The sequence below is a fragment of the Heterodontus francisci genome, chromosome 8 (genome assembly GCF_036365525.1).
Source record: "Heterodontus francisci isolate sHetFra1 chromosome 8, sHetFra1.hap1, whole genome shotgun sequence".
Classification (NCBI taxonomy): Eukaryota; Metazoa; Chordata; class Chondrichthyes; order Heterodontiformes; family Heterodontidae; genus Heterodontus; species Heterodontus francisci.
This window is the reverse complement of record NC_090378.1, coordinates 84,791,866-84,816,373: the sequence shown is the minus strand read 5'-3', so window position 1 is coordinate 84,816,373 and position 24,508 is coordinate 84,791,866. Positions and strand designations below refer to the sequence as shown.

General features: G+C 42.9%; 2 protein-coding genes across 2 annotated transcripts in view; both read left to right on the top strand.

The window, feature by feature from the left end:
• The first annotated feature begins 438 nt into the window (after positions 1-438).
• On the top strand, positions 439-24,305 carry LOC137373225 (fibronectin type III domain-containing protein 7-like). The gene is made up of 10 exons (XM_068038079.1): positions 439-653; positions 1,028-1,282; positions 1,486-1,746; positions 12,682-12,942; positions 13,435-13,689; positions 14,277-14,537; positions 14,651-14,911; positions 22,405-22,665; positions 23,517-23,777; positions 24,196-24,305. The coding sequence occupies exons 1-10, from the start codon at positions 608-610 to the stop codon at positions 24,303-24,305; spliced, it is 2,232 nt and encodes a 743-aa protein (XP_067894180.1). The 5' UTR covers positions 439-607.
• Positions 24,166-24,508, top strand: part of LOC137372562 (receptor-type tyrosine-protein phosphatase beta-like) — a 62,322-nt gene continuing 61,979 nt past the window's right edge. The window contains exon 1 of the mRNA XM_068036486.1: positions 24,166-24,380. Coding sequence (XP_067892587.1) covers positions 24,335-24,380 — 46 coding nt within the window. The 5' untranslated portion in view covers positions 24,166-24,334. The remainder of the gene's footprint in view (positions 24,381-24,508) is intronic.

Here is a 24,508-nt window from a genome sequence, read left to right as displayed (position 1 = left end):
TTGATATAGCATCACAAAACTGTGTATTAATAAACGCCACCTGACGTTTTGTATATTGCGAATTGCTACTCTTAATCTTTGTTACAAACACATCTATCCAGCAGTTAATCCTAGCAGACACTCATCAAAGTTTGAATGTCTCTATGGCAGAGCTCATTTTAATGCAGTAATGGAATCTTTAGAATTGCAGCTTGGTTGCAGCACCAAAGGAGGCCAATTGGCCCATTGAGCCAGTGCTGGCCTTCTGCAAGAGCAACTTAGCTCGTTGCACTTCCCGTCCTTTTGCCATAGCTCTGCAAATTTTTGATATCACGCAGCTTTTAGACATGTAAGTGCAGGATTAAATCTACTACGGTTTAAGAATTTCTTTCTGTGTTTTCTCCTTTCTGTAGTGCCTTGTATCCCACAGAATGTGGTCGCTCACATCAACTGTGACAGTAATAATGTGTCAGTGTTTTGGGATCCCAGTAATGGCACAGAGTCATACCTTGTAACAGCAGAAGGAAACAATGGCCATTGGGCCTCATGCAATGCAACAGATCCTGAATGTGAGATCTCAGATGTGTATTGTGGACTGAACTACTATATAACTGTACAGGCAATCCGCATGCAATGTAACAGCTCACAAAGCTCTGCTGTTACAATTAAAACAGGTAATTCTAGGCAAGAATTTAGAAAATTAAATTCTAAAATATATGCACATGTGTGGAATATTGAAACAAAAACAAAAAGTGCTGGAAATACTCAGCAGGTCTGGCAGCATCTGTGGAGAGAGAAGCAAAATTAACATTTCAGGTCTGTGACCTTTCATCAGAACTGTCACAGACCTGAAACGTTAACTTTGCTTCTTTCTCCACAGATGCTGCCAGACCTGCTGAGTATTTCCAGCACATTTTGTTTTTGTTTCAAATTTCCATCATCTGCAGTATTTTGCTTTTAGTTGGAATATTTCCTTTTTTATCTTACAGACAGTCATGTGGCTCAGTGTTTTCCCAGTATGTGCTGTTTATGAATTTTCTTTTTTCAGTACCATGTGTCCCACAGAATGTTGATGCTCACATGGACTGTGATGCTGGATATACATCAGTCTCATGGGAGTTAAGTGAAGGTGCAATATCATACATTGCAACTGCAGAAGGAAGCAATTTGCAACACTGCAGTGCTAATGATACGTTGTGTGATATCACTGACCTGAACTGTGGAGAGACCTACACCATCACAGTTCATGCACACGATGACTCATGTGACACTGCTGAGAGTCCTTCCATCACAATGAAAACAGGTAACTAAAGAGAAGTGCATTTTTTCATATCACTAATCTCTGCATCAATCTCAATAACCCTGATTTCTGCGCTGTCCAAAACACTGTTCTCCAAAAAAACTCTCAAATACATTTGCATGAATATTTCAGTTAGAAAACAATTATATAAAGTTGAGCAATTGCTAGACAGATGATCTTCATCTTGTCTATTTTTCTCTTTTCAGTTTCGTGCATCCCACAGAATCTCGATGTCCAGCTGGATTGTAACACAAACGATGCTACTGTGTCATGGACCCACACTAAAGGTGCAGTGTCATACTCTGCAACAGTAGAAGGAAGTGATGGGCACATGGAATCATGTGATACAGCCAACAGACAGTGTCAAATAACCGATCTACACTGTGGACAGATGTATAATTTAACTGTAACAGCACTGGAGGGTGTATGTGACAATTCACAAAGCTCTATATTTGAATTCAGTACTGGTAAGTCTTCTGTATAGAATTTGTTCAATCATTGGTGACATCTTCTTCCCAGAAGATTGACTGCCATGGATCTCCACCTCTGTCTGTCCTGTGCTGCCTTACACATTCCACATAGGTCAACTACATCCAGTGCATTATATCTGTCATCCATTTTCTCCTCTGTTTCCCTCTCCTATGTTTTCCATCGATCTTTTCTTCCAATAATTGTCTCTGTTGACCTTCTGCTCTATGCTGTGACTGAAATATTGTATCTTTCTCTCTTTGATGTTCTGCACTAATTTCCTCTTTTCCCAACAATTTCCAGCACTTCCTCATTAGTCTTTCTATCTGTGTAGGATATGCGAAATATCCTCCGATATGTCCAAATCTCGAATGCATTCAGCTTATCAATAGTCTGTTTGTTTGTTGCCCATGTCACCGAGGCATATAACATAGCTGACAAAATGTAGCACCTCTGCATTCTTTTTACTAAGATTCAGGTTCAGTTTCTTTGATGTTAACAAGTCCTTCATTCTGACAAAGCTGGTCTTGGCTATCTCAATTCTCCTTCGAATCTCACAATAGAATGATTCAACTGGCACAACCAATTCCCCATGACAACTTGATTTATATAGAACATTCCATATATAAAAACATTTCATTGGGACAGGGAACGTGGATACTGAACAGGAATTGGAGAAGTCGTGACTGAAGGCAAAGTCTAAAAGCCAATTTTAAGGAGCCTTTTGATGATAGGTAGCGAGGTAACAAGTCAAAATCAATTCCACTCAGCAAGTCCATGATGGCTGAATGCTCAGTCTCCAATGGTGATGCAGAACAAGTGGGTGGAAAGGGGAGGTGGGGTGGGAGGGAAGTACAAAATAATAACGAATCAGGAAAGCAGAGACTGAAAATTGGGATAAAGGAATAGAGATATTTTCTGAAGTAGGATGGAATGAAACCATTTGGGATTTGAAATCCAGAAAAAAGTTATTTATATAGTGTCTTCCATGACCTCAAAACATCCCAAGGTACTTTACAAACAATGAAGTATTTTGAAGTATAGTTACTGATGTAATGTAGGAAATACTTTTGGGATGGAGAGACATTGGAGGAGAAGGTGACAGGAGTTCTGTGCAAGATGGAGTTTTGTAGGATGGGACACAGGATACCTTGCAGATAGTGGTGTTGAAGCCAATTATATGCTTTTTAGAGGTCTGCTGCCTAAATAAAACAGTTTGGCTGCAAAACTGGGCTCCATAGCACCCATAGTTTTGCACTACGGGTGTGGCTTTGATACCAATATGATACCAATATGATATGAATCAGCTACAGGAGAAATGCCGCAAACAACAGATGCCCCTCGACGTTGCTTTCACTGATCTCACCAAAGCCTTTGACCTCGTCAGCAGACGTGGTCTCTTCAGACTACTAGAAAAGATCGGATGTCCACCAAAGCTACTAAGTATCATCACCTCATTCCATGACAATATGAAAGGCACAATTCAGCATAGCGGCGCCTCATCAGACCCCTTTCCTATCCTGAGTGGCGTGAAACAGGGCTGTGTTCTCGCACCTACACTGTTTGGGATTTTCTTCTCCCTGCTGCTCTCACATGCGTTCAAGTCTTCAGAAGAAGGAATTTTCCTCCACGCAAGATCAGGTGGCAAGTTGTTCAACCTTTCCCGTCTAAGAGCGAAGACCAAAGTACGGAACATCCTCATCAGGGAACTTCTCTTTGCTGACGATGCTGCATAAACATCTCACACTGAAGAGTGTCTGCAGAATCTCATCGACAGGTTTGCAGCTGCATGCAATGAATTTGGCCTAACCATCAGCCTCAAGAAAACGAACATCAAGGGACAGGACGTCAGAAATGCTCCATCCATCAATATCGGCGACCACGCTCTGGAAGTGGTTCAAGAGTTCACCTACCTAGGCCCAACTATCACCAGTAACCTGTCTCTCGATGCAGAAATCAACAAGCGCATGGGAAAGGCTTCCACTGCTATGTCCAGACTGGCCAAGAGAGTGTGGGAAAATGGCGCACTGACACGGAACACACAAGTCCTCATGTATCAAGCCTGTGTCCTCAGTACCTTGCTCTACGGCAGCGAGGCCTGGACAACGTATGTCAGCCAAGAGCGACATCTCAATTCATTCCATCTTCGCTGCCTCATGAGAATCCTTGGCATCAGGTGGCAGGACCGTATCTCCAACACAGAAGTCGTCGAGGCGGCCAACATCCCCAGCTGATACACACTACTGAGTCAGCGGCGCTTGAGATGGCTTGGCCATGTGAGCCGCATGGAAGATGGCAGGATCCCCAAAGACACATTGTACAGTGAGCTCGCCACTGGTATCAGACCCATCGGCCGTCCATGTCTCCGCTTTAAAGACATCTGCAAACGCGACATGAAATCCTGTGACATTGATCACAAGTCGTGGGAGTCAGTTGCCAGTGATCGCCAGAGCTGGCGGACAGCCATAAAGGCGGGGCTAAAGTGTGGCAAGTCGAAGAGACTTAGCAGTTGGCAGGAAAAAAGACAGAAGCGCAAGGGGAGAGCCAACTGCGAAGCAGCCCTGACAGCCAATTTTACCTGCAGCGCCTGTGGAAGAGTCTGTCACTCTAGTATTGGCCTTTATACCCACTCCAGGCGCTGCTCCACAAACCACTGACCACCTCCAGGCGCTTACCCATTGTCTCCCGAGACAAGGAGGCCAAAGACAGAATGATATTACCATTGTGTGTGCAAATGTCTGGCATGGCTCCCACCAAACCTGCTCTTGGGAGCTTGTTAGCGGGCGTTAGAAGTGTGCGCCAAAAGAGTAGGCAGATGGTGACATCAGTCAGCATGTAATGCTGATTTGATGTCAGTGCTGTGAATTTCAACATCACTGCTCCAGCTAAAACCATCTCTTAAACTCGCACAGCAAAACATGCATTCAGCGGAAGGAAGGACCCCTGCCTCCAGCACTATTTAAAGGGATCATCAACTCTCAAGTTAGTTGCTGATTAATTTCTACTGGCTCCGTTTGAGTTTGTAGAAGTGCTTTGTGGATTCCAGAGTTGCTTAAAGTTTGAATCCATAGCGAGTGATGCTTACTTCAAGAGTTCTGGTCAGATCACTTGATCCCAGTCATGGTTGCTATTGTTACCATCCCCCTTCAGCTAGTGTATGATAGGGAAGTGGAGCAGCAGCAGTTAAGAAGAGGACAAGCTGCTCACAGAAGGAGAAGGGGTGAGGGGAAGAAGGTTCCTCGACAAGGCTTTATCCATCTGGAGTCTTCTGGGAGCATTTCTATTACCTGAACCAAAGCCAGGAGCAGAGTGTGGATCATCTGTATTTTAAGAAATAAGCACTCACAGGACTCTACAACTTCTTTCAACCAAATCTGCAACCTCAGATGAGGGCAGGGACACCACTGACAGAGACTGTGAAGATGTCCGTGGCCTGAATTTCTTTGCATTGAGATCTTCCAGGCTGGAGCGGGCGATATCTGTAATATTTCTCCTTTTGCCATCCACTGCTGCATAAGAGAGGTGGCTGATGCTCTTTATGCAAGGAGAGAGAGACCAGAGAGAAGCAGGTCAAGCGTGCATGTGACTTTGACAGGATAGTGGGTTTTTTCCCATGGTGCAGGGTGCTAGTTGTGAGATGTGCATGTGAGGCGTGCTGTATGTGACAGATGAGGCTATGAATGTGAGGTATGAGCTCTGTTTTATAATGACTATTGGTAGGTGAGTAAAGGGGATGTGGTAAATAGAAAAGTGTGAGAGGCTCGTGGTTCATTTGTAAGCATATGGCATATGAGAATGCATTTACTGACCTTGATCACTTATTGAGGTATTAAACTTATTCCTGCTCTGCATCAACTTCCTCAGGGCTAGACTGCTGACATTGACCATGATGGCTACCTGCTCCCACTGCCTTCTTAGTGTTTGTCTGGAGTGCCACCTGGCCCCAAGGGAAGAGGAGCTATCTCCTGTCCACCTCTTGCACCAAGGCCTTCAGTGCTGCAGCAGAGAACCTTAAAGCACGTTCTCTGGCCTGTTGAGCCATTTCTACTCTTTGTTCTGCTCAGAGTCTCTTCTATAATCAGTTCCAGCACTTGCTTCAGCCAGAATGTGCCTCACCTTTAAGAGGTGCAGGCTGCACGCCACTATCATTTAAATTTGCAGGTGGCAGAATGAACAGGGACAGGCACCGACATGTTGCACTGTGGACATTTGACAAAATTACTGACTCAGTCACGTACATGGGGGCAATTAATTTGTATATAAAGTGTATAGCCAATCTAATGCCATCAAAACACAGTCCGATTTAAAACACATTTCTCCCTATAAATAAAGTAGCTAAGCTTACAAACACCAATGTATTAACCAGCTAGCAAGCAAAATAGTAGTCACTGCCAATGTGAATGATTTTTGTTGACAGAATAGAGCTAGCTACACCATTGTATGGGGTGGTAGATGGACCTTATTTGATGATCTCTGTGGATTCACGCTCTGTCAAGCGTGCAAATTCATTCAATAAACCATGAAACTCAAGGAGAGGATTGTTATTGTGGTTATTAAGCTGAGGCAGTAGAAAAATCAGCAATAGGACCATTTCTCACACTGTTATTGTCACAAGACAATTTAATCCATGATGGTCAATGTTTGTGCAACTTTTCCACCCTGCTTGTAATATGTATCTGAAGACAGGGCAGTCAACAAAAAGGGCAGTGATCTCCAAATCAGGAGAATTTTATAGGACAGAGCAGATGGCACTTCAGAAGAGTCATGTAAAACAGAAAAGCAGAGTGGGATGGGAAGAAACTGAGAGATTAACGGTTGGTAGCCAAATCTAGTTTATTCATCTTGACAGGCTGTTAAACTAGGTCCTCGATTCTAAAATACAGAAATAACAGTATCTGTCATGGACAAAATGTCATTTACTCACCAGAGCTAGTTGCAAAATTAGATAAACACAATTACAAATAAAGAATGCCCTTCAGTTCCTGCACTAAAGCGCTTCTCTTACATTCACTTATGTCTAAATCTCAGTCTATCACTGTTGATTCCGATTCAGCTCTGACAAGATAATTATTAACAAAAAGCCTTCACAGCCATCAACAAAGGTGCACCAAGAGAAGACACCCCACCTAAATGGATTGTTTGCTGCATGTCCATCATCTTTCGTAGATGTAGGACGCCAACCTATGTCTCAGTCTATAACTATTGATTCCAATCAGCTCTGACAAGATGATTAACAATAAGCTTTTCTGAAAAAGGTTGAGCTGCTGTTACTGCATGTATTATTTAGTTACAAAATATTTAGTCACTATCTGTAAGATTCTACTCCAGACCAACCAATTTATGTCCAAGCCAAATCTCTTACCTGTTATCAAAGATGCACTTTTCACATAATGATAGAGACAACTTTCAAATGCCATTGGCCACTCATGTTATCTGCCCTCAAACTGGATAGTAAATGATGCACATCGTAGTCACTGATCTTTGACATACTTGTAAAACTTGTCCTTTAATCCAATTCACAGCAAAAAATAATCAGTTAATGACTGTTTCTAGCATGGTCATTGAAACATAATAAACTTTTACGATGTCTTTCAACAGTTTTTAAAACTGCAAATGCAGCATGGATTTTGTTAAGGAATCATAGACAGTTCATCATAGATTAAGGTTTATTAAAGCTATTCGTTGTTATCAGTAGCTATTTTGACAGATGCTGGGAGTGGGAACAGCAGTTTCCGAATATCGGACAGATTTGGGGTTTTTCGGCGGGTTCCGATTTCTTTTAAAAGCCTGCCGGAAAACTCGGAAACTACCGTTCCTGCTCTCAGCACCTGTCAGCTGTGAAAATGGAAAGGAGTGTTACTGAGCATTAGTTAAAGATCTGAGCTTAAAATTCCAATTCAGCTGTGAAACTGATACTTGCAATTTTTTTTTAATAAAGCCAGTCTGTTCAGAAAGAAGCCAATGGATAATTTCTCATCCCTGAAATTACCAATCATGGACCTCAAACTTTTTTTTACCCTGGACGCTGGTGTCTGTGTACGAATACATTGCCGACCTCTGACAATGAACAGCTGTGGGTTAATTGCATATCGTGATCCCTGTGCCGGTTTTGTGGCCTAACGAATTTTTCCCCCTTGGCCATGAGGCATTTTCATTGAAGTGATCGTGTATTGAGTTTTTGTTACACATGATTCTGTAATGTCATGTGCTTGGAAACAAATGTGCAAAGCTGCATCAAACATGAATGTCACTCTCCTTTATAAATAGTGGCCAGAATTTTATGATAGGGGGACGGGAGCTGGCCACCAACTGAAAAGTCGGTGGCGATCCCTCTTCCGCCTCGTCCGGTGATCCGACCCATATTTTGCAGGTCCCCGGGCTTCAATTGGTGTGAGGCAGAACTTTCACCCGCTTGAGGTAGGAAGTCCCGTCTAATCGAGCTGCTGGCCAAACAGCGGATTGACAGCTCTTAGTTCCAGCAGCGCCACTGGCAGTGGTGGCCACTGCTGGGACTGTAGCCCAGCATGAAGAGAAGATAAAATAAAAGCAAAATACTGTAGATGCTGGAAATCTGAAATAAAAACAAGAAATGCTGGAGATACTCAGCAGGTCTGGCAGCATCTGTGGAGAGAGAAGAAAGTTAATGTTTCAGCTCAGTGACCTTTCATTAGAACTATATATGGAGAAGATGCCTGGGAGTCGGAGGTAATCGGGCGGGCCCCGGCAAGGCAAGGGTGGTCGACTGGGGGGAAGGTGGGGGAGGGCGTGTTGGGTTTTGGGGGTGGTTAGGGTAGCGGGGGCAGCCCTCCATTGGGTACAGCATGCCCGACCATGAGGGCCACCCCGAGATGCTCTGAAGCCACCTGGTTTCGCCAGGCAGTTTCTTCGGTCCTCGACTGCCCAACCAGCCACACCTAAAATCGGCGTGGAGGTGGGTGAAGGCCCTTAAATGGCCATTAAGTGGCCACTTAAGGGCCTTGATTGGCCTGGGGCGGGTGGGCCGTTGTTGCCCCGCCACCCTACGTTTGGCAGAGGTGGGAGTGGGTCAGGAAGGCCTCCCGGAGCCTCCCGCTGCATTTTAGCCACCCCCCGCCACCCCCTGCTCGTCAGTTTGGCTTAAAATACAGCCTAATGTGTCTAATTTCCTTTGAAATTCCTTTGTAACTTTGAAGAGAAAGACAGACTATAGCTCCATTGATGACCACCGGACGTCCCAAGATGCTTTACAGGCAATGTAGTACTTTTAAAGTGCAATCACATTTGTAACGTAGGAAAGGCAGCAGCTAATTTGCACACAGCAAACTCCCACAAATGGCAACAAGATAATAAAGAAAAACCTGCATTTATATAGTGCCTTTCACAAGCACCAGATGTCCCAAAGCACTTTACAGCCTTTGAAGTCCCTTTTGCAGTGTAGTCACTGTTAGAATGCAGGAAAGGAGGCAGCAAATATTCACACTGCAAACTCCCACAAAGAGCAATGTGATAAAGACCGGATAACCTACTCCTCTAGTCGGCAGGGAGGTTTAAGTGAGCCTTCAAAGAGAGGCTGACCTCCACCAACCTGGGGCTCCCCTCGGGGTTCTCTGATTGTGGACAGCGGCTCCTCAACCCCTTAGTCAGTGAGCCCAGATCCAGTAGCCATGACAACTGAGGAGAGTCCTGCACCTATGCAGGAACACCTCAGGCAGACAGAGGACGTATGACTAAGTCATGACAGGCCAAGGGGCATCCTGATCAGCAGCCTGCCTCCAGCCCAGCTGCTCATGCAGGAGTCACACTTCATAGAAACACTCATAAACAAATAAAGAAAACCACCTAGACATGTTTGGGGTTTCATGGGTGTTTGACATTTGCCATTTGTTTTGTCTTGTAAAGTTCTTTTGTTTTTGAAATTAGCTTTCATTGTGGAAAATGGTTATTCTATCATGCATTAATTGTGAGCTGCTGACTTCACCCTTCCCTCTTAGTGGATGCCAATGCAGGCTCAGCCCTCATTTGATTAGTGCCTTCCATGGGCCATAATATGTTGTTAAGCTGGGCGCTAGGCAGAGAAGACAAGCAGAAAGGAAGCGACAGACTGAATGAATTGAGGGGAGTATTGATCTAACTCTGAGAAGCCTTCATGGTATCTGGAAGCAGGTAGGTATGAGACTTTCTTTTGTCTCCTTGGCTTGTCACTCAATGTGCCTGGCCTCCGATGCAAGGGTTTCAACATCCAGTGCTGCCTGTTCATCACCCTCTTCCGTGTCCTCCTTGTCAATAGAGGAGTAGTATTTAATTATGTCCTTGTCATGCAAGGTCTCCCCCCTCTGCAGTGCTAGTTTGTGCAGAGTACAGCAGACCACCACGATACACGAGACCCATGCTGGGGCATTCGCATGGCTGCACCAAATTGATCCAAGCACCGGAATCTCATCTTAGAACCATAGAAAGGTTGTGGCACAGAAAAAGGCCATTCAGCCCATCATGCCTATGCCGGCTGAAAAAACAAGCCGCCCAATCTAATCCCACCTTCCAGCACCGGGTCCATAGCCTTGCAGGTTACAGCACCTCAGGTGCAGGTCCAGGTACCTTTTAAATGAGTTGAGGGTTTCTGCCTCCACCACCATTCCTGCCAGTGAGTTCCAGACACCCACCATCCTCTGGGTGAAAAAGTTTTTCCTCATGTACCCTCAGATCCTTCTACCAATCACCTTAAATCTGTGCCCCCTGGTAATTGACCTCTCTGCTAGGGGAAACAGGTACATGATTTTGTACACCAGAATTAAGTCACCCGTCAGCCTCCTCTGTTCCAAGAAAAACAACCCTAGCCGATGCAAGCTTTCCTCATTGCTGCAATTTTCAAGCCCTGGCAATATTCTTGTAAATCTCCTCTGTACTCTCTCCAGAGCAACTATGTCCTTCCTGTAATGTGGTGACCAGAACTTTCTGCAGTACTCCAGCTGTGGCCTAACTAGTGTTTTATACAGTTCCAGCATTATAGACTTCACGCATGTGGCCATCAAGGCTCCAACAGACCAACCAGCCACCTTCATCAACAGGAAGGGCTTCCATTCCATCAACGTGTAGTTGATCTGTGACCACTGAAAGCATTTCCTGCAGGTATGTGCCTGCTCCTGGGAAGCAGCCATGAAGCCTACATACTTCGATAGTCCCCGGTGCCACAGCTTCTCCAGCCCCGACTTGCCTTCAGATGGAGGGAAGGTCATTGATGAAGCATATGAAGATGGTTGGCCCTAGGACACTACCCTGAGGAACTCCTGGGACTGAGATGATTGACCTCCAACAACCACATCCATCTTCCTTTGTGCTAGGGATGACTCCAAACCAGAGGAGAGTTTTCCCCAATTCCCATTGACTCCAGTTTTGCTAGGGCTCCTTGATGCCATATTCGGTCAAATTTTGCCTTGATGTCAAGGGTAGTCACTCTCACCTCACATGCTAATGTATTAAAACTAACGGTTCTACAATTTAAATTGTTCTCCCATCACATCTGGGTGATAACACTGCCCCTTGGCGTTTTCCCGCCACTGACTAAATCCGGAGCTGATGTCACAACATTGGATTTCCAGGTGAACTCGTCCAACGCTATTCTCCGGCTACCCATGCCTCCTTTCACACTCCAAATGAGCTCACTAAATTCAGCCCATGGTCTCTGAGAATTGTTAAAAGCATACGACTATTGACTTTTGATCTGGATAAACTAGAGTGGCTTTCTTGGGTCTGGAGTCCGACAGGAAGAAACGAAGGCCAGCAGAGTTGTGCAACCTAAAGAGAGAGAGAGAGAGCGGCCAGTGGGCTGTTTCTGGGGAGACAGCTGCTTTCAGATCACCAATACAGAAAAAGACTGCTAAGAGTTGAACCCAGTTCGAAGGCTTGAGATTTGCAGAGGAGAAAAGACCAACAGGGTCACCAGAGATTGTCTTATTAACAAAAATCCAGTCGAATGTGCTCGGAAGAAGTGAGCCATGAAGATGTTAGCTTTGAGAAGGACACTGGGCGATCCAACCCATTGCAGCTGGGAAGAGTTTGGGACTTTTAACTGCAAGGATACCTTTTTCATTGAGAACACTGTGTAACGTATAAATGTGGTGTGTGGTTTTCAAGTGTTTTAATAAGTTAAGGGGAAATACCTTTCTCTGTAATTTAATGTATTAGCTACTTACCAAGTACAGGTACTGTTTAGTTAATGTTGATTTTTAGATTAGTTGTTAAAAACGTGAAATCCTGTTTAATTCTTTTATTGGTGTTGGAAGTTCATAACTCATGTTTTAAAGTTAGCGGTCTGTACTGAGGTCGTAGCAGATGCAGTAGCTGATAGGAAGAACCTCGAGGAAATTGCTGCAATTTTGTTTTACATGCTACAAAATTTACACTGAACTCAAAAGTTTTTAAGTTGTGTTGCATTGTTGGCCATTCCACAACCACAGATAATTATGAATGCAGTGAGCAGGAATGAACAATTAACATGTGGCCTCAAGGGAATAGTTGGCCCTTACTATCAGCTGCATTCCATGTGTCATCCAGTATGAGAGCAGAGAAAGACTGTAAATACAACAGCTACGTGTCAAATTACTAAAGTTCATCTACTGAATAGTGAAAGTTTGCCTTGATCATAATACACTGGGATGGCTACAGAATTTTATGTGTAATTCTCAATGAAATCAGCGCAATCTTTGAGTGAATCTAAGCCATTTATTTCCAAAAGAGAAACATCCTGTTTTTAAAAGAGCTGAGATTTTCCCTAGTAACTATTCCAACAGGTGCAGTCAAATATGTTAGAGGATTTTACTGATTAAAAGAAAATATGAAAGTAAATTAAATCTTGTTCAAACACACAATATAATTTCAGTGACTTCTTATTTTGAATGTTTTGGATTGTAGATATTTCTTGCCCTGTCACAGCCAGTTTGTGTTTTGATATTTTGCAGCCCCATGTGCACCCCTGTATATTTACACCAATCTAAACTGTGACACCAAGAGTACGAGAGTGACATGGGAGAAGAGTGATGGTGCGCTGTGGTACGTTACAACAGCAGAAGGACAAGATGGACATGTGACACTGTGTAACACAACTGAGACAAGCTGTGAATTCATGGACCTGCACTGCAGTCAAACATATTTGATAACTGTAAAAGCGATGGATGGTTATTGTCAGAGTGTAAACACTTCCATTTTTGAAACTGAAACAGGTAAAATTTCTAAAGACATTTGTGATACCTGGGAAATATTACACTGGTGCAGTTGCAAGAACTGCTGTGAGGTTTGAGGTCCAGGAAGGTCAGAGTGGTAATTTGGAAGGTTATGGTGACATTTGTTTTCCAACTGTGGTGATCTCATTCAGCAGTGGGTTTCTGGTCCTTGAATTTCAATGCAGTTACTAACATTAACACTTTGTATGAGTGTCCTCAAGGCTCGCTTTATAGAATGGAGGAAGAGGTTTTCCCCTTCTTCTCTTTCTCTGAGAAAGCATTTCTAGAGCCTTGCAAACAAAAAGCCCAATTAGAAATTACAGTCCATGTTGAATTCAGTGTTCCTGAATCAGAATCTAGTTACTGCAGGGTTATTGGGGATCTCTTTGTTAGGTGTTTTTTTGTTGAGTTTGGTACCAAAGGAAACCATTGGGACTTTGTACTGATATCACTGATTCATGGCATCTCATTTCTCTTTCCCCTTCCCAAAAGCACCATGCCCCCCTCAGAATGTACAGGCTGATTGTGAGACTCTCACTGCATTTGTAACATGGGAGCCAAGTAATCGCACAGTGTCATACACTGCAACAGCAGAGGGGAGTGATGGACACACAGCCACCTGTACCACATCTGAAACAAACTGTCTAATCCCAGATCTTCACTGCAGCCAAATATACAACATCTCTGTACTCGCATTGGGTGAAAACTGCAGCAGCATCCAAGGTTCCAGTTATGAAATTCAGACAGGTAATATCGAAAGAAAGAACTTGACTTTATATAAAACCTTTCATCTTCTCAGCACATCTCAAAACACATCACAATTAAAAGTTTACTTTTGAAGTGTAGTCGTTTTATTATTGTTGGCGAACTGAGCAGCAAGGGCACAGCGATTGAACTGAATGACAAGGTAATCAATTTTGACAATGTTAGCAAGCAACAACTCCCTGGTGAGGCAACCCTCTGCTCTTCTTCAAGAAGTGCCGAGTCTGACAGCCTTCTGACCTGTTGCTTCGTAATTGCTCAGCTGTCTTGTTTCCCACAGGTGGGTAGGGTTAAAATCGACTGCAATTTTGTATTGTAAGGGAGGGTCCTGTCCATTACAGCCACCCACTAGACTGGCTCATTGGCCATAATTTAGAAGTACCTACTTTACAAAAGAATTGAACCAAAACTAAACTGGGATGGAGGCCCACTGATGCCATCCTCGTTCAGCCTGTATCATTAATTTATTGAAGTTATTTAAGTATTATGTGATATTGGCAAAGGCAGTGTTTCCAAAATGATTTCTCACATTAACCCCGTGGGTATTAATGTTTATATTTCCTTTTCTACAGCACCGTGTGCCCCAGATGAAATCATTGTGAACATGGACTGTAATTCTAATCGAGTAGTCGTATCATGGGGACGGTCTAATGGAGCGATGTCATACGATGTAACTGCTGAAGGCAGTGATGGACACACACACTCACACAACACAACAGAGACACGTTATGAAATGCTGGATTTACACTGTGGACAGTCCTATAACATAACAGTAACAACACTGAGTTATAGCCGGAATGGCATTTCAAGTACTTCTGTCCAAATCCAAACTGGTAACGTTATTAATCCTTAATTAATATCTACCATGTTAATAGTTTCACATTTATTTATTGTGATATTTACAGGACAGAGAAAGAATTGATATTCATTTGTATTTTCTAAATAGCACCGTGCATTCCTGAGAATTTAAAAGCTGAGCTGAACTGTGATTCGAATGCAGTATCCTTCTCCTGGGACGACACCAATGGAGCAATGTTATACACTGTGACCGCTCGAGATAGTCAAAGAGTCACAGCTTCATTCAACACAAGCGATACAAAGGCTCAAATCCCACATCTGCAGTGTGGTGAATATTATACAATCTCTGTTCTAGCAACGGACAACATCTGCAAAAGTCCCCAGAGTGCATTGGTGAATGTACATGCAGGTATCACTCATTTCCAGAAAGCATTTTGTGACATCTTAACAAATGAAATCTTGCATTCCACAGCTCATATTTAAATGTGTGAACTTGTATGTTTTAAATTATGCCTCTTGTTAAATGGTGCAGATTAAATTGTAGAACTCATAGCATCCACAGCTGGAGTTACTGTATATGTATTTTGTATCCTTGGTCTGAAAACTCAGCAATGGAAATACATTTTGATTTTGTGTCCACTTTATACAAAAATGTTTCCACTGATCCAGTGGGAGCAGGTTTAGTTGTTCTAAAAGTTTCTGGATAACAGAGATTTTCCAAAGTTGCTTTGTTGGACCAGCAATATTTTCCCAAATTCTAAATCTTCCACCTCTCCCCAACAGCACCCCCTCTACAAACGAAATGAGAAATATTATTATTAGGGGTACATATCTGGGCAAATGTTATATTTTTTATGAGCCAAAAATTATGAACTCCTGAGTCACATGATATGTACTGCATAGTTGGGTCTTAAGGAAGTGAATATTGACCTTACATCCTAGTGGATATCTTTGGGGATTCACAGGAAAAAAGGAACTCAGTTGTAATGAAAATGTATGAAAGTATGTCTAAAGATGACCCATTTGATGAATTAAGTTATTGGAGTCTCTTTCCCAATGACTATAGCCTTGTCCTGCATAATGGAAGAGGATGACGAACAGCAAAACATGGCAAAACGCTCAGTGGGCTGGATGTAGAGTGCCTGCAGCTATGCCATTTTACCAGCAGCAGGGAAGTTGAAGGACGGCCCTCTCACCCAGACGCCAATTGAGCCACTTAAGTGGCCAATTAAAGGCCTCTTCTCAGTGCTGCTGGCATTTTACCAGCAGCAGGTGGGCCCTCTGCTGCATGGGGAGACCCTGGCATCCTCCTTGTGGGCTCAGGTGGTGTCGGTTCCTTCCTTTTTGGGCCCAGGGGGGAACCCTGCAGCAATGGTTGCCCCCGAGGCAGCCTTGCCCTTGCCCTTACCAACCACCCTTCCACCCCACTCGACGAGGCCTGCCTGACTGCCCGCGGCACCCCCAGATCCCAGTTCCCTCTCTTCCAGGCCCAGGCCCAGCAGCAGCCACCACTCCTGGTAACTTTTTTTTTATTCATTCATGGGATGTAGGCATCGCTGGCTAGGCCAGCATTTATTGCCCATCCCTAATTGCCCTTGAGGAGGTGGTGGTGAGCTGCCTTCTTGAACCGCTGCAGTCCATGTGAGGTAGGTATACCCACAGTATTATTAGGAAGGGAGTTCCAGGATCTTGACCCAGCAACAGTGAAGGAACAGCGATATAGTTCCAAGTCAGGATGGTGTGTGACTTGGACGGGAACTTGCAGGTGGTGATGTTCCCATGCATCTGCTGCTCTTGTCCTTCGAGATGGTAGAGATCGTGGGTTTGGAAGGTGCTGTCTAAGGAGTCTTGGTGCTTTGCTGCAGTGCATCTAGTAGATGGTACACACTGCTGCCACTGTGCGTTGATGGTGGATGGAATGAATGTTTGTGGATGGCGTGCCAATCAAGCAGGATGCTTTGTTCTGGATGGCGTCAAGCTTCTTGAGTGTTGTTGGAGCTGCACCCATCCAGGCAAGTGGAGAGTATTCCATCACACTCCTGACTTGTGCCTTGTAGATCGTGGCTAGGCTTTGGGGAGTCAGGAGGTGAGTTACTCGCCGCAGGATTCCTAGCCTCTGACCTGCTCTTGTAGCCATGGTATTTATATGGCTACTCCAGTTCAGTTTCTGGTCAATGGTAGCCCCTAGGATGTTGATAGTGGGGGACTCAGTGATGGTAATGCAATTGAATGTCAAGGGGAGATGCTTAGATTCTCTCTTGTTGGAGATGGTCATTGCCTGGCACTTCTGTGGCACAAATGTTACTTGCCACTTACCAGCTCAAGCCTGGATATTGTCCAGGTCTTGCTGCATTTCTACACGGACTTCTTCAGTATTTGAGGAGTCGCGAATGGTGCTGAACGTTGTGTAATCATCAGCGAACAGCCCCACTTCTGATCTTATGATTGAAGGAAGGTCATTGTTGAAGCAGCTGAAGATTTTTGGGCCTAGGACACTACCCTGAGGAACTCCTGCAGTGATGTCCTGGAGCTCAGATGATTGACCTCCAACAACCACAGCCACCTTCCTTTGCGCTAGGTATGACTCCAACCAGCAGAGAGTTTTCCCCCTGATTCCCATTGACTCCAGTTTTGCTAGGGCTCCTTGATGCCATGCTTGGTTAGATGCTGTCTTGATGTCAAGGGCAGTCACTCTCACCTCACCTCTTGAGTTCAGCTCTTTTGTCCATGTCTGAACCAAGGCTGTAATGAGGTCGGAGGCTGAATGGCCTTGATGCTGTTGAGCTTCCAGCCCTCAGATTGGCTGCCTGCTGGACGGCTGAAAAATGTGTCCGGGTGTTGTGTATTCACTGAGTAAGTCTAAAATGAGTCTTACTGTAGGCAGCCATCGTGGAGCATTTTTTTTTCACCTCCCCAACAGAAAAGGTAGCAGAGAGGCAGTATAGCAGTATAACAAAATGCTTAGCTATTAGAATACACTAGCTCAGCCAGTTCAATAAACTACACTCCCTTCCCACTTAATAAAACAACTTACACATAAAATGTAAAATGGTACATGTACATAATTTCCCAGAATACAATAAAATACTTGAAATTTACCAGGTTGGTTTGCATGCTTGTTACTGTAATCACAACTAAAACATAAATAACCAATATTTCTAGAATAATTTACATGTAAAACAATTTTTTTTCCTTAACACCAGTCAGCCTTTAACAAAAGTATCATTGGACAAGGAGTAATGAGAAGAACAAATTATTTCTTCTTCCTTTCTACATACCTTCAATTAACCTATCTGGCTTCCTTCTCTTTCTGTTTGAGTATCTTCTTCCATTTTCATTAGCTTGACTGTGCTCTCTCAACATCTCAGACTGCGTCAACCCTGAACTTCGACTTTGATCACCTGCTTCATTTAATGGTTAGGGCTGTGAAATTGGTTGATTAGTCTCTTAATCAAACGCCCTGACTCACTTTGCTTTACCAGCGGATTCTGTGATACCGGCAAACTTTCAGTTTCTTTCTGACTCGCACTTTCATTCTGACTTGCTCTTGGGACTGTAGGAACTTGGACTTTCGGAGGTTTCTCCTGCTTGCCCTTTGTCAGATCTCCTCTTACAAGCAAATGAGCTACATGACACTGATGGAGTCTCTCCCCAATTTTCACTAGATGTGTGAATGTACTTAATCTTTTTACAATAACTCCAGACACATACTTCTCTTTATCACCTCGATGGTTTTTCACCATGACCTTCTGACCAACACTGAACTCTCATGCCTCGAGTATCATGACTCATCTTCACTCTGTCTTGCTTTGCTATTGATGTCAGGCTTAAACAAACTAAACAATGTCCTAGGACCATGTTTAAACACTAACTCATAAGGTGAGCAACCTGTTGTAGACTGTGGGGTTATTCTGTAAGAGAACAGAAAATTGTCTACCCTGTGTTGAAGCGAAACATGGAAATTACTGTCTAGCTTGTTGCCTAGCAAATACGTCTGCAAAGATCTCTTCACAATTTGTACTCTTCTTTCTGCAGCACCATTCAGTGCTGGGTGATTTGATGGTACTATTGTGTGTGCTAAACTCCATTCTTCACAAGAAATATTTCAAATTCTTCTGAGGAAAAATGTGGACCATTATCTGACACTAACACCTCTGGCAACCCATAAATTGCAAACCAACTTCTCAAAACCTCAATAATTTTGGCACTTGTGGTACTGGGCATAGTCTCAACATTTATCCACTTGCTATAGCTATCGACCAAAACAAAATACTCTTTCCCTTCCACGTCAAAGAAATCAACATATACCTGTTCCCACGTTTTTCTTGTGTGTGACCATGGAATAAAAGGAACTTTGGATCATTTCTCATTCTGAGACACACTTCACAACTTTTCACCAACTCTTCAATATTTCTATCTATCTTTGGATACCAAAAATAGCTTCTTGTGACTGCTTTCATTTGGACTAGCCCTGTGCGTTCTTGATGCCTCTAACAATCTCTCCCTAAACCTTAGCAGAATAATGACTCTTAAACCCCATAGGATACAGCCTTGATCTACACTCAGTTCATTTCTATGTGTGAAATACTCCTGCAATTTCTCATCATCACACTCTTTAGGCCAGCCATTCATTACATAATTAAGTACTTTATTGAGCACCACATCCTTGTGAGTTTCTTCACTAATCTGTCTGGCAGACACTGGCATGTCATTTGTGTATGTAAAGAAATTCACAGGTAACTCATTTGCTAAAAATGAAACAGACTTCACTTCCTCAATGTCAGACATACTCTTACTGATCCCTACTGTAAATAACTCGGCCCAGTTTTACCATATTTTCTTAAGCCAATTTCTTCCTATCAGGGAGACGTTGTTCCCTACTACTACTACCAATGGTGAGTAATAGGATGCATCATTGTTTTCCACCCTAACACTAACTTCACCTAACACAGGATTACTGCTATTGGAATAATTAGTGCTACAGCCAGGTGGTAAGGGGTGTGGGTGGTTCCCATGGTTCACCTCCCAACTGTCTGCAATCGTGTTTTGTTTAAAATGATGAGTTAGCCTCTGAATGTTTTACTTGCCAAATAAACAGACAGTGACATGTTTTCTCCCAAAATGGTCACAACCACACCCATGCACACATTCACACACACACACATATATATATATATATATATACACACACGAATAGACAGAGAGAAAAAGGGTAAGTGGTTTGAAGTGAGGTAGGTGTTCAGCATTCACGGTAAGGCTGTTGAATCTTCTCGGAGGACAGATTCTTTTAAAGTTGCAGACCTGGGTGTTTGTAGTTTTCTGGTGGTTAAGACTTCAGACAGGAGGCAGTTGTCACTTTCAGTTTTCTGCTGCACAAAAATTGAAGTGCAGAATTCGCAACAGGGCTCCTTCTTCGTTTTTTTGCTGGACTTGTTTTCACAGCCCATGGCTGGACTGCTTTCCTGTGATGATCTTGTGATCTCTCTCCTCTCTCTCTCTAGAGAGCTACCTTTTAAGGTAAAAATCTCTCACATTAGCCTCTCTTAGAAGACACATGGCCCTCTCCCGTTTGTGACCACACAATGGACCAGGATATAGCTACATCACATCTTCTTGGTTTCAGAAGAACCTGTTCAATTCAGAAATGTCTCTCGATGGTTTCAGAATGGGTGCAATTCTTAGCCGTCTTAGCCTGGAATGTATCCTTTTATTCTTAACAGACAGTGAGACAGCTTGAATATACAGGCCAAGTCAGCCGACCTACAGTGGCCATTTTGCAGCACGTTGTCCACTATTTTAAAGGAAAAGTCAATTTTTTATAACTCTTCAGTTTGGTTCTGTATTTTCATTGCTGTACTTCTCGTGAGCAAGATAGTAGTCAGTTTCACACCAGTTTTTTGTAAGGGAATGCGACCGAGGGACTTCTTGTACTCTCCTGAGATAACAGACACTGCTGCAGCTGTATCAACGATGAAAGTAAGTTGTGAATCTCTGACTTTCATTTTTACTGTGGGCACTGGAATTATATCTTCAGCCCTCTTTCTTTCAACTTCTATGTGTTGTTTCTCTTGCTCTCTGACTGAGTACAACTCTTGATTTTTCTGCTCAATAACATCAACTTCTGTTTCCATATCTATCATATGCACATTCGAGGACCTCCAGACTTCTGAACTAGCTTTAGATCCACCATAACCTTGACCTGGTGCATTGCTGTGACCTTGAGCATAACAGTTTCCTCTACTGCTGCATGCCGTCTGGATATGAATGACTTTCCCTCACTCATAGCACTTTGACTGGAAATGAGGGCGTTTAGATGGTTGGTGGCTACCAAGGCAATGGTAGCATCTAAATTTCTGACTCTGAGACTGCAAACTTGATTGTGGCCTAGTTCCCAATGAAATCCAGTAGATCTCCCCTGCCAGTGCAGGAAAAGAACTTCCTTGCAATCTGCCACTATCTCTTCCTGCCATTTCCATGACTGTAGCCTCATCACAGGCCTCCTTCCACGTCAGCTTATTGTCTTTACTCAAAAACTTGGCCTGGATTTTACAGTTCTTTAGACCTCCAACAAATGAGTGTCTACAGTTGATTCCTATGTTTGCACCATACCCACTGTGATGAGAGAGTTTCTTTACTTCAAGAATATAATCTGCAATAGACTCACTTGGCAACTACTTCCTTTCACAGAATGCAACTTGGAGTGCAATTTCATTCTTAGTTGTGTCATAATATGAGTCAAGAATCTCACTAATTTCAGAATAGTCCGAAGTACTGGGGTCTCATGGGCAACATTGGTTTCATACCACCTCAAAAGCATCTGACCCCATCATGATGAGGAAAACATTCACTTTATCCTCATTTACTATTTTATCAGTTTGCAGCCAAATATGTAACCTTCATTCATAATTACGCCAGTCCTCATTGTTAGGGTTGAATTGCCCCATTGTCCCAAAATATGTCTTCAGTGCCATATTTTTCAATTATGTACCATGCTGCAGACGCACCAGGAGCAATGCTTCAAATCATCCAAACCTCCTCAAAATCGACCTTGGAAGTTCCAAAGAGTGTGTCACAATGTTCTTCAGACTGTAATCCCTTGATTAAATGTAAAAAATCCTTAATCCCATCCTTGTAATCATCTTTCAGTTGTGTATCCACTGAGTAAGCCTGAAATGTGTCTTACTGTAGGCAGCCCTTGTGGAACTTTCTTTTACACCTCCCCAACAGAGAGGGCAGCAGGGAGACAGTATAGCAGTATAACAAAATGCTCAGCTATTACAATACACTAGCTCAGCCAGTTCAATACACTGCATAGGAGTCCCACAAACGGCTGAGGTGGGGATATGCCAGGCTTTTGGGCCTGTTGTCGGGACCCTTGCTGCGCCAATAAAATTCCAGCCAGAGAGTGAAACATCATGGGAGAAGGCAGCCCTTTTTTTTATACTTGCCACTATTACAGTTACTGGTAATGCTGCACTTGCACTTATTATGCATCAATTTTCACATTTTGTCACGGGGAAATCAGCTCCGAAGGAAATCTAGATGTAAATTCCCATTGACCAGCATGCCATAGAAACAGAAATATATTTCAGCATAATGTCAATGTTCAGCATAGTATTCGCTTGAGGGGAAATGAATAGGAGCAGTTAAAACTGCTCAGTCAATGTGGCAATTAATGATGAAACATGCTATTATTGTTTTAATCAGTGTCACTAAATGATGAGTGATGCAGATTACAATCTATATGATAATTTTCTATTCACTTTGCTGTGTTTCTAGAATGACAAGTTCCAATGAAATTATTGACTGTTTAGTAGATTCAACCATCTATTTATTTGTTTGAAATTACATCGATGGTTTCTGTCATCTTACATCCATTTTAACTTGTAATGTTGTTTTCAGTCCCTTGCAACCCACAAAATGTAGAAGTAGGACTGGATTGTAACCAAAATACAGCTTTGGTCTCATGGGACTATAGTAAAGGTGCACTGTTGTACACTGCCGTTGCTGAAGGACCCAATGGAAACATCACATCATGCAGCACATCAGAAACATCATGTAGAACGCCCATGTTACTCTGTGGTCGGTTATATTCTGTATATGTCATCGCGTCTGACAACACATGCAACCAATCTCAGAGTTCAATAATTGAAACTCAAACGGGTAAGTCCTTGTTTTACTGATAAATAGTGTCCTATGCAGATCAAAATGAAGTAAACTTCCAGCATGTTTTGTTAACTAGTGTAATACTGCAGTGCATTGACTTATAACACTAAGCAAAAAGTGTCAGTGAGTCCATGGCTCTCTGTTCATCTGTTCTTCCATTAAGTGTGCAATGACGATCATTAGCTTTCCCCAAAAAAGTATTATCTCACACCTATGCACATTCTATTGGATCTGGCACTTGTCTGCCCATTCTCTCAAGCTCTTTATGTCTTCAGGTTGTCCTTTGCCATTCTTGTGATTGTTTGCCAAATATCTTAATTCTGTGTCATCAACACAACTGGTAGGCCCAAAGTACCAAATATACACAGAGAACGAAAGTGAACTCAGCATTGACCCCTGGGTGCACCACTTGCAACTCTTCTCCAATACAGCCAACAGTATGTACACAAGCTGTTTGTTTCCTGTCACTCAAGCAACTTTCTATCCATGTTGCCACATTTTCTCTTAGACCATATGCCTGAATATTTTATAACAAGTCTATTGTGAGACACCTTATCAAGTACCTGCTGAAAATCCACTACATTAGGAGCATGGTCACGTAATACAATAATTGTGCTAGTGAAGGAGAGATTATTCAAAGCAGCAGATAATTTAAGTAGTAACCAAATAAAATTCTTAAATTTTTGATGTTACACTATTCCTGCACGTAGCTCCTTTCCATGTTAACAGAAATAATTACTTTTAGACTTCATTTTAGATGTTTACAAATGCCATTTTATATGCACATTGTTGAATTTAATAAAAAGCTGACTTTGCCTTTATCCATCTTGTTTCTCTGATATCTTCAGTCCCTTGCAGTCCCGAGATTGTAAGTGCTTCTTTGGAATGTGCAACACACACGGTGTCAGTATTGTGGGAGCAGAGTGACGGCGCAGTGTTCTACATTGCAATTGCAGAAGGAATGGAAGGAGACAGGTATTCATGCAATGCAACAGAAGAAAGCTGTGAGATTATGGACCTCCCGTGTGGCCAGATGTACAGTATAATTATATTAGCAATGGATGAGAGTTGTACCAGTTTACCAAGTCCAGCTTTTGAAGTTCAAACAGGTAAAACCTTTGTTCTCTTTTTATGAAAATAAACATAGTAAAGTCCCTTTAATCCTAGCAGATGCTGATTAAAGTTTGAGTGCCTCTGTTGCAGAGCTCATTTTAATGCAGTAATAGAATCTTTAGAATTGTACAATTGTAGATTGAGTACAACGCCAAAAGAGGCCATTTGGCCCATGGCACCTATGCTGGCCCTCTGCAAGAGGATTTAGCTAGTCCCACACCCTGCCCTTTCCCCAAAGCTTTGCAAATTTTTGATCACATGCAGCTTTAGATCTGTGCATGCAGGATTAAATCTACCTCGGTTTAAGGATTCCATTCTGTGCTTTCTCCTTTCTGCAGTGCCTTGTATCCCACAGAATGTGGTCGCTCACATCAACTGTGACAGTAATAATGTGTCAGTGTTTTGGGATCCCAGTAATGGCACAGAGTCATACCTTGCAACAGCAGAAGGAAACAATGGCCATTGGGCCTCATGCAATGCAACAGATCCTGAATGTGAGATCTCAGATGTGTATTGTGGACTGAACTACTATATAACTGTACAGGCAATCCACATGCAATGTAACAGCTCACAAAGCTCTGCTGTTACAATTAAAACAGGTAATTCTATACAAGAATTTAGAATGAAAGTTTCTAAAATAAATGCACATTAGTTGGAATATTATCATTTTTACATCTTTATAGACAGTTATGTGGCTCGGTGTTTTTCCAGTACGTGCTGTTTATGA

Bases quoted from the DNA above. Each gene is read 5' to 3' on its own strand.
- LOC137373225 (XM_068038079.1), top strand. From the start codon at position 608: ATGCAATGTAACAGCTCACAAAGCTCTGCTGTTACAATTAAAACAG. The intron at 1,747-12,681 runs GTAAGTCTTCTG...GATATTTTGCAG, and splicing joins TATATTTGAATTCAGTACTG to CCCCATGTGCACCCCTGTAT. The intron at 12,943-13,434 runs GTAAAATTTCTA...CCTTCCCAAAAG, and splicing joins CATTTTTGAAACTGAAACAG to CACCATGCCCCCCTCAGAAT.